The sequence below is a fragment of the Fonticula alba genome (assembly GCF_000388065.1).
Source record: "Fonticula alba strain ATCC 38817 unplaced genomic scaffold supercont2.4, whole genome shotgun sequence".
Classification (NCBI taxonomy): Eukaryota; order Rotosphaerida; family Fonticulaceae; genus Fonticula; species Fonticula alba.
The window spans coordinates 2,621,059-2,630,830 of NW_009242974.1; the positions used below are offsets into that span (position 1 = coordinate 2,621,059).

At 62.3% G+C, this 9,772-nt stretch overlaps 2 protein-coding genes across 2 annotated transcripts; one reads left to right on the plus strand and one right to left on the minus strand.

Moving 5' to 3' along the window:
- Positions 1 to 1,191: 1,191 nt before the first annotated feature.
- H696_03111 (hypothetical protein) lies at positions 1,192 to 5,243 on the plus strand (the record flags this gene model as incomplete). The annotated part of the gene is made up of 8 exons (XM_009497001.1): positions 1,192 to 1,284; positions 1,767 to 2,460; positions 2,619 to 2,655; positions 2,843 to 2,999; positions 3,116 to 3,273; positions 3,438 to 3,886; positions 4,073 to 4,190; positions 4,404 to 5,243. 8 exons carry the CDS (start codon positions 1,192 to 1,194, stop codon positions 5,158 to 5,160), a joined length of 2,463 nt encoding a protein of 820 aa, XP_009495276.1. The 3' UTR covers positions 5,161 to 5,243.
- A 217-nt stretch (positions 5,244 to 5,460) lies between these two features.
- On the minus strand, positions 5,461 to 8,912 carry H696_03112 (hypothetical protein). The gene is made up of 6 exons (XM_009497002.1): positions 8,651 to 8,912; positions 8,216 to 8,505; positions 7,154 to 7,900; positions 6,678 to 6,995; positions 6,078 to 6,509; positions 5,461 to 5,939 (listed from the first exon to the last, which is right to left on the minus strand). The coding sequence occupies exons 1-6, from the start codon at positions 8,847 to 8,849 to the stop codon at positions 5,631 to 5,633; spliced, it is 2,295 nt and encodes a 764-aa protein (XP_009495277.1). The 5' UTR covers positions 8,850 to 8,912; the 3' UTR covers positions 5,461 to 5,630.
- Positions 8,913 to 9,772: the final 860 nt, after the last annotated feature.

A 9,772-nucleotide genomic window follows, 5' to 3' on the forward strand; every position in this document is an offset into this window, starting at 1 on the left:
CCCCCCCCCTGCAGGAGTAGAGTACACGCCCAACTTTCGACCCCCTGCTCTTTGTGCCGCCCAAAGTTGTTGCCTGGGGAGAACGACCGACCACAGGACAAGGATAGCCCTTGCCAGGGCGCGGGCTTGGACACACGGGGGTGCGTGCGCGCACACGCGTAAGGGGTGGCAGTCATTCCCGAGCAGGCCTCGATGATGCCAGCTTATTTGGAGAACCGGGTGACGATCTTTTTGCGTCCCACGTTTGGGTGGAAGGGGGCGGGGGGGGGCGGGGGCGGGGGCGGCGGGAGACGTCCCAGTCGGGCTGTACAGTAAACCCGGAGAGGACACGATTGGCCCCCAGGCCGCCCCGCCTCGGACACACTGCCGGCTGTGCCTCTCGGCCTCCTGTCAATCGAGCTCCTGCCCTTCGTCACCCACAATTACCATCTTCCGGATCTCGGGTGAGGCCCTTGTCCTATCGTGGCCAGAACCCACAAGTCATTATCGGGAGCCTATTAAGAAACAGGCCCACCGCCGGGGGAGCGCCTCCGGCACGGACCGAGGGCAGCCGATGGAAATGCAACAAAGCAATGCGAGGGGGGTAGGAGGGGAAAAGAGAGAAACAGAGGGAGGGGTGGGGGCCCGGGGTGGGAAGAGGAGGGCGGTGTAGAGGGCCGAGGCAGACCCCCCACCCACCCCTCTGGGGCACGGGGGGCGCCTGGGGGCGAGAACCCGCCTGACTATGGCCGCTAAAGGGTGTACAGATCTTCCTACTCAGCTGGGAGCATGACGCCGACCAGATGACTGTCCGTGCTCCCACACCCCCCTCTCCCCCCCCCCCCTTCACCATCCACATACTTTCCTTTTCTTGTCTGCCTCTCCCATCCACCCCACCGCCACCTGTTGAGGCCTCTTGACACACGCGTTTCCATCCTTCGGCTCTCACTCTCCTACCCCCCGCGCAACGGCACATACATCCGTTCGCCAGGACCATCACTTGGCTCGGAGCTCCACGCGTCTGACGCGAAAGCCCATTTGAAGCAGAAGGCCACCCGTTCCGGAAATGGCCATGCCCCGGGAGAGTCATACCGATTTGCGTTCCTGAGCAGCGCCCCTTCCAGAGCCTCCAACCTCCGCCAGCTCCTTGCGCCGAGGCAGCCAGCCACCTCCTCGTGAGATCCTCCTATTCGGCACTTAGACAGAACCAACATGCGGGGCTTGTCCCGGCGCGGGCGCTTTCTCGCCTTCGCCATCGTCCTGGCATCGCTGAGTGTTTGTCTTCTGGCCCTCTTCGGCCATAAGGTGCGCACCTGAGCTTCGCACCTTCACCGGGGGAGCTCGGGACGGATGAACGGGCTGGGTGGGCAGGCTCGCGGGCCGGAGGGACATGGGCGGGACATGGGCGGGAGCCCCGATGTGTCGGCTCGGCATGGGCCCCCTCGCCCGTCGCCGTCCGAGCATTCGACCCTGTCTGGGGCTTAGCTTGTAAAGGGCACACCCGTCGCCTCAAAGCAAGCCAGCCGGCTCTCGGTGGCTTGGCAGCGTGGCATGCGTGTGGTGTCCATCGGCAAATGGCCGCCAATGGGCCATGACAGCTCTTGTCACCTCACAAGTTGAGCGAGGCTGAGTGGCATCGAGCGAGGGGAGGGCCACCTTGGCCGGCCAGGGGCGCTGGCCATGTGCCATCATATCGCCTCGGAGGCCTTTTTCTTCTGCCTCTTCCCGGGACTAACGAGCTCCTTCGGGGCGATGCCCCTGCGCCACCTTTCTTTCGCCCCGGGCAGGAGACGCCCTTTCTCACGGTGCAGGGCGATGTGATTTTCACCTTCCCCGGGAACACGCGACACCGATCGGCCCCGACCCAGTCGACCTCGCCGATGTACCAACATGCCCGGCCGGAGGGGGATCCCGACAACATGCCCCGGCCGACCGGGTTCGACATTGACCGCATCATCAAGCAATTTGAGGATGCTCGGCCGAAGGAACTCGACGACGAGTCCGGCATCCTGGATGAGAAGGCGGTCGAGGATCTCCTGTCACTGGATCCGGAATGGGCCCAACGGCCGGCAGCACCGCGCAAGCCCACCCAAGCGCCACCGGCCGCGGTGGTGGCGGAACCTACGATCCCCCCGGCCGCCGCCCCGACGGTGACGCCGACCCCTGCTCCGACAGTGGCGGCCGCTAAGCCGTCGGCCGATCCGGACATCGAGCTTCCCCTGCTGGAGGCGGAGCTCGACCAGAAGTCCGACAGCGACAAGGACGAGGAGGAGGAGGAGGAGGAGGAAGAGGGCGATTTCCTGGCCTCCCCCACCGACAAGCCGGCGGAGGACAAGCCGGCCGGCTCGAAGGCAGCTGCCAAGCCGGGCTCCGCCAAGGACGACGGCTTTGTCGATGTGCTCGACGAAGGCCCAGGTGATGAGCTTGAGGAGGGACCGGGCGAAGTTCGGCCCAGTGAGGCGCTTCTCACCGGCGATGGAGGTGCGTAGAGGTGGGGTTCAAAATGGAATGCGTCCCATGCCGAAAGGATGGCCTGCTGACTTTCCTTCGCCGCGCGGCCTGGTGCCACGCGTATTGGCCATGCGCACGGTTCCGGGCGTTCATCATGTTTGGGGCGTGGCATTCATGCCCTCCCGCAGCTCGGTGCCCCTCACTCGACAGCACCCGTCTTCGGAGGTACGCACGGCAAAGCCACATTCTTCACAGTCGCCTGCGATTGAGAGAACCATCTTCCCCCAGGAGATCTGTCATGGAGGCAAACTCGCGCCGGGAACCACTTGCCCGCAATATCCGTCCGCGTCCCGATTCATACCTCCTACTCACGCGCACATGCCCACACACACACACACACACACACGCGTAGCATCCTCCCGCCAGAGCGCTTCTCGCTGACGGAGCCCCGGGTGTCGTCGCTCAACCAGACCTTCTTGGAGATTGACATTCGGCCATCGCCGGACTTCTTCTGCGGGCTCAAGCCGTGCGACGATACGGAAACCTGCAATGGGTTCACATTTTTCGATGTACGTCTGCGGAATGCAGCGGACCGCCCTCTTGAGGCAATGTGAGACTGCCCGCATGTGCCATTGGCCATGGGAGAGGGGACGTGCCCGGTGCTAACATGGGGCTCCGGCGACAGACGACCATCCAGGCGCACGGCCTGGTTCTTGGGCCCCATAGCGTGCAGCATATGCCACGCCATGGTGGACAGTACCGCATGCTTTTCAAGGTTCCCTATCCGGGTGAGTGGCACATCAACACGGACTTGACCATCTTCAATTACACCCGAGTCTTCGAGTACGTGCGACCCTGTCGGGAAGGGGCCAGAGGGCCTTTCCGCCCCCCCTGCCCCCCCCGCCCCCCCCCCCCCCCCCGCCCCAGCACTGCTGTTCAGGGAGACCGGGACCTCCTTCCCGGCGGACAGGGGCTGCTCACTGACACCATGCTCGACCGCGGATTAGGCACCACCCCCATCGGCCACGGTTCCTGGAGAGCTGGGTCGGAAGCGTGGATGTGAAGAAGCTTTATCCGGAGCAGTACTTCAAGCAAAGCGTCCGGAACTCGCCCATCCTGGCGGCCATTCCATCTGCCGGATCGATGCAGCCAATCACCGTGCGCAACCCAGCCATGTACTTTGTGGCCGGACATCACAAGGGACACAAGCTTCTCAGCGAGAAGCAGTATGTCGATGGGTCCGCCAATACCGACGACATGGATGTCGAGGCGGCCCTGGCTGCGGCGCGGACCTTCCAACAGGAAGTGAAGGAGTCGCGCCAGGAGCTGCCTCTTTGCCGGGAGCCGGATATCTTTGATCCGGACCGCCCGTATGGGTTCTGGAATACGCGGACATACGAGTGGTTCCACATGGGCTGCCGGCTGAAGCGGTTCCCAGACCGAACCTCGATGGAGTGTACGTCACACGACATGCCCGCCTTGCAGCCTCCATCTGGCCGATTGCCTGCCACATCATTTGGGCGTATGCGTGTGAAGGTGCCCGTGCTCGGTGTCGATACGAGGCCCTTTCCATGGCCGGGAACACCACATCCACCACCCATCGATGGACCCGCTGCCCGAAACTGACGAACGCCAAATCCAGATGTCCACGAGCACGAACGCCAATTGCCCTCGATCTTGGAGCACTTCCGCCGTCAGTGGATCCGCATTGTGGGCGATTCCAACTCGCGGCATCTGTTCCTTCTCCTTTGCGAGCATGGGTGCGTTGTGATATGGGCGAAAAGAACCGGCCGCCCAGGGAAGGGCATTGTCCCATGGGCTTCTTTTGGATAGCGAGGGTTCAGCCTCTAACACACACACACACACACACACACACACACACACACACATGCGCGCGTACGTGGTAAAAAAAACGCCCGACCGCTGAACCGGGGACCATATGGGGGTGGGGGGGGGGGCCTTGCCACACACAGAAAGGCGAATGTGGTCGACAGCGAGGACAAGAAGGGCAAGGCCTGCTACATCAGCTCGCACGACCTGGCCGTGACATACTTCTCCTGGTGGCCGATTCACACGCAGAATGTCACGGAACAGCTCCTCCTCCAGGGAGTCAGCGATGACATGCAACAGATGGCCGACGGCTCGGACCTGAGCCTGATCGTGGGCGATGATGAGGATGCCGAGGATCGCCTCCTCGGAATGGACATGCGGGCCCCGCATGCCACCCTCATTAGCACCGGCACCCATTCGTACCAGGACACCATGCGCGAGGGCCCCGAAGTGTGGAGCTACTTGCGGACATACGCCCGGCACTTGGCCCGCCTGGACCGGGAACGGTCCTCCGGCGAGGCCGGGCTCTTCGGCTCGACCGGCACGGACAAGCCGGCTCGCATCATCCTCCTGGACACGACGGCCAGCAATCCCAAGTGGCTGGACTCCCGCCCGGGCCAGTTCGATGGGGTGTTCCTGTTGCAGAACAATGCCCGACTGAATTTCCGAAATCGCCGTCTCCGAGAAATCCAAGCCGAAGAAACGGACCCCGATGTGCTGGAGCGCATTCGCATCATGGAGATGTATCGTCTGACGGAGCCGGTGGCAACCGGGTCGCTGCTGCGCGATGCGGTGCACCTCCACTGGCACTATTACTTGGGCTTGTTGGAGGTCCTCTTCAACGGCATCGCCGGCGGCAAGTGGCCAAGCCCCGAGTCGCCCCCGGTACCGACCGAGTGAAGGGGGCCCAGAAAGAGAGACGGAGACCCGGGCAGAAAGAGAGCGAGGGAGAGGAAGAGCGAGAGAGACAGAGAGAGAGAGAGAGAGAGAAGGAGAAAGGGGAGCAAGGCGAGATAGCGCTCCCCCCAGGGGCAAGTCCATGTCAGAAAAGGGAACTAGACCGGCCGTGGGCGTGCGTTTCCGCGCCCGAGCACTCTCCAACACCACCACCCCCTCCGGCCCTCGCCCGGTTCCTCATCCCCCCCCCCCCCCCCGCGATGGCACAACTTGCCAAAGAAAACGCCGCCCAAAAATAAAGGCCTTCGCCGCAAGAGAGGAGCAGCCCCAAAGGCAGCCCATTCCAGAGGGAAAGGTGTTCATTCTACAGGGGTAAGGAGGGAAAGGGGTGGCATCCCAAGATGCGAAGAGAAACTGCTTGGAAAGGGAGGCGACAGGGAGACCCGAGGCCGGGAAGGGAAGACACGGCGCAACTAGTTCATCATGAACTTGCGCTGCTTCTTCTTCTTCTCCGTGGAAGGAGCGGCGTCGGTGGTCTCCTCGGAGGAGGTGCGCTTTCGCCGCTTCCCGGTGGTCTGCTCGATGGCCGCCAGGACATCGGTCATGGCCTGGCTGTTGGCGGCGCCGGTTTGGAACTGGCCCGTCGGCGCCACATACTCGGTGGACACCTGAGACCCGGTGTCCCGAAGAGCGCCCTTCGGGACGGCCTCTTGGAAGAGGGCGTCAATATCCTTGGAGGCACTGTCCTCCTGGCCGGGGGCCTCTTCGGCATCAAGAAGAAGCTGGGAAGGAGTGGGGGGAAAGAAAAAAAGGGTCTCCATGTTAGAGGGGGGGAAGTGGGGAAGGGAAAAAAAAGAACAGGAAGGAAAAACAGAGTGGAGCCGAGGAAAGAAAAGAAAAGAAAGAGCCCTGACACGCACATCATGGGAGTCCGAGGCCGAGGTGCGGCTCTTCTTCTTGCTCTTCTTCTTGTCAGAGGACTTGGCCGAAGGGCCATCGGCCGCGAGCTTCCCGGCATCCGAAAAACCGAGCTCCGTCATGAGGCTGTCATCCTCCTGGCGAAGTTGCTCCAGAAGCGGATCACTCGACTTGCTGGTGGGGGCTGGCTCGGCCAGCAGGTCCGAGAATAGGGCCTTCTTCCGCTCGACCGACTCAGCCTGAGCCACCCACTGATCCTTCCCCTTGAGGTACTCGTCGATGCGGCAGTTCCGCAGGACCAGCCGCCCGGAGGGGGTATTGGCCAGGTCCTCCCGACGGGCGGCCAGCTCCGAGGCAATGGACTCGCGAGTGGGGATGTCCGAAATGCGCCAGATCTTGTCGACAACATGAGAGGCAAAGCGATTCTCAGCCAGCTGTCATAGTCAGGAGGTGTGCATCGCACGAGGGAAGGAGGAGGGAGGGGGTCAGCTGGGACAACGATGAAAAGGGGAGGAAGAGTGAAGAGAGTGAAGAGAGCGAAGAGAGCGAAGAGAGCGAAAGGGGGGAAGGATGGGAGGGAGGGCAAGGAGGAGCGAACACACGCTGGCAAAATGGCCCTTAAGCTTGCGGGTCATGCGCTTCTTGGCGGCATCCGGCGAGGTGCCATTGAAGAAGGCCTCCATGACACGGCTGCCGGAGGGATGGCGGCACCAATCAAGTAGCTCACTGCTCTCGTAGTTGACAATGGCATCCGACAGATAGCGGACCTGATTCTCGGCAAAGAGGAAGAGATTTTGCAGAATCAGGCACCCGGGGACGGAGATGCCCTCCTTGGAGCGGGAGCTGGGCAATGCCACCAGTCGACGGATAGTCTCCTTACGGTCGGTCATACTCCGGAGGTTGAGAGCCTTGGCAAGGCACTACAAGAGGAGGCAAAAAGTCAGAATCCACGAGAAAGAGAGGGAGAGAGGGAGAGAGAGAGAAGGGGGGGGGGAGGAAGGCAGCCGGGTGGGAGACGAATCACAAAAAGCCAGCGCAAAGGAGGAGAGCGCCCTGACTGTCGGGCAGGCAGACGCACGGCATTGAACTCCTTGAAGAGGCCATTCAGGCGGACACACGAATTCGACAGGGCCACAAGGATGCCACTCCGGTGAGGAAGAAGCTCCTCGGCGAAGGGAGTCACCTCAATGAGAATGAGCTCCAGAGTCGGGAGGGTCGGGATGACGGAAATCAGGTGCGACACGACGAAGTTGGCCGACTGGTCGCGGATCATGTCCGCCAGGTGGCCACGGAAGACCGCCGTGTAGAGCGGGACATACTGAGACTCGGGCAGGACGGTGAGAATGCACTCGACCACATGGCTGGACACGCGGCCGGACAGCATGCCACCTACTACCGAGATGTTGGAGAACCCCGAACCCAGAAGCGGGGTCAGGAGGCGCTCGACGAGGCTGGCCTCGGAGGTGGGCCCGGCCAGACGATCCAAGCGCTGAGCCGCTTGGAGCAACTCCTGGAAGACAGCCGCGGCGTATGTGTCACAGCAAACTTGTTCGATGGCCTCGGGCGGGGAATCGGCCAGCGTCGAGAGGAAACTCTCGACGATGGCGTAGAACCGAGTGGCGAAGGCCTCCGGGACGGGGGCACCGGCCTCGGCCGAGGCGCCGCGGTGCGCCGGGCCAGGCTGCACCGCCGAAAGGCCCTTCTTCTGGCGAGCCTGCTGCTGCTGGACGGCCGGGTCCGCGCCGGACAGCAGGGCCAGCAGGGCGCGGATGACGTGCGACGCATACTTGTCGAACATGGCATTTAGGAGGGTGCCCTCAAGGACCTATCCATCCGGGGGTAAGTGAGACAGAGACAGAGAAAGAAGGAAAGAGAAGGGTCAGCGAGAGGAGAGACGCGAGAGGAAGAGAGAGGAAGAGAGAGAGAGAGAGGAAGAGAGAGAGAGGGAGAGAGAGGAAGAGAGAGAGAGGAAGAGAGAGGAAGAGAGAGAGAGGAAGAGAGAGAGAGGAAGAGAGAGAGAGAGAGAGAGAGAGAGAGAGGAAAAGACAGGAGAAAATGCGGCCCAGGGCGGACGGCCAGGGGGATGAACCGCATGAAAGACATCCGGCCCCAACATGGGACAGCAATCGCCCGATCGCACCTTGGCCATGTCGGAAATGTGGCTGATGATGCCGGACTCGTCTCCCTGAGCCAGCTGACGCTGGGCCGTCGCATGGGCCAGGGTAATGACCTTCTGGACGACATGGGAACCATTGTGGTGGTCGGAGATCTTGGGGAAGAGATCCACCATGTACCGGGTGAGGGCGGTGAGCTGATCATCACTGGTCAGCTGGATGATGCGCTCAAGAGTGCGACTCGACTCGGAGTCCAAATAGCAAGCAACCTTCGGACCAACCTCCTCGAGGACATTGTCCACAAGGGAGCTGGTTTCTGGAGGGAGGACAACCCATCGCACACAGGCAGGGAGAAGCGAGGGGGGGAATCTCGGGTGAGTAGGTTGCAAGCTGAAAAGTCCCCGGGCGGGGGAGGGGGCGCGAGAGAGGGAGAGAGACCGGTGGAGGGCGAATATACGCACGAGCGAGATCCATGTCGCCAGACATGTCATCCAGGGTGGTTGCGATCTGCTGCAGGTACTTGAAGGTCGCGGCCGACGCATGAGTGGCCTCATCGGCATCGGGCTCGGAGCGGGTTTTGTTGGCGGCAACCGTGTCACCAGGCCGGCTGCGTCCGGAGCCCCACTTGGAGCCAACGGGCTTCTTGGCAGGGGTGGACATGGTGCACGGTGAGGGAAATGGGAGGAGGAGGGAGGAACGCGGGGAGAGAGAGAGAGAGAGAGAGAGAGAAAGGGAAGTGGCGAGAAGGCAAATCGCAGGAGGAGGGATGGCGAGAGGAAGTCGGGGGGAAGATTGGCAGTGGCCATGCGGTGAGGCACGAATTCACCGACCTTTGGATGGAGCGATACTCCCCCCCCCCCTGTCCCCTCCGCCCTCTCCTCCACATTGGTGAGCAGGTGCCTCCCACGATGCCGTCGGGGCCGAAGGTATTGGGCGGGAGAGCCGAGCCGCTCTACGCCCTCACCGGAGAAGCGGGCATCCAGCATTCACACACACACACACACATACACGGTGGGCCAGATCGTCGGGCATCTTCAAAGGCCCGTCCGGCTGTGAACCACGATGGCCCGAGGTCAGGCGCCATGTGCCTTTTAATCATGTGCTGGTGGTTCTGTTGGAGAAGAATGGGCCCTTATCTTTTGCCGCTCCCGGCCGTGTCATCCCCTGCAACCGGCCAGGCCTTGAGAGCATCGGGGAGGGGCGAGGGCCGTTGAGCCGGACACCGAAGCGAGCTTCCCCAAAGGTCTCGGCAAAATATAAATCCATAAATAATCCTGTCTCTGCAAGGATTATTCCCAGTGGTGTCTAAACTGCGCAGATATGTGCCTCTCTTGCGCAAGGTGGGCGCCACAGCCTCCCCCCCCCCCCCCCCTCCCCCATCGAGAGGGCCTTGGATCAGGTCAACACGCGTGTGTGAGCGGGCTGACGGTCGCCGTCGGCCGGGGACGATATCCCGTCCTTCTGGGGAGCATGGGAAGGGGGGGGGGGGCGTTTGGGTGGGTTATGTTCTGCAGCGTCTGGGCAGAACATGGCTCTGGGGTAGAAGAGACCTACGAACAGGTGGCCCCCTTTCCCCCCCCCCC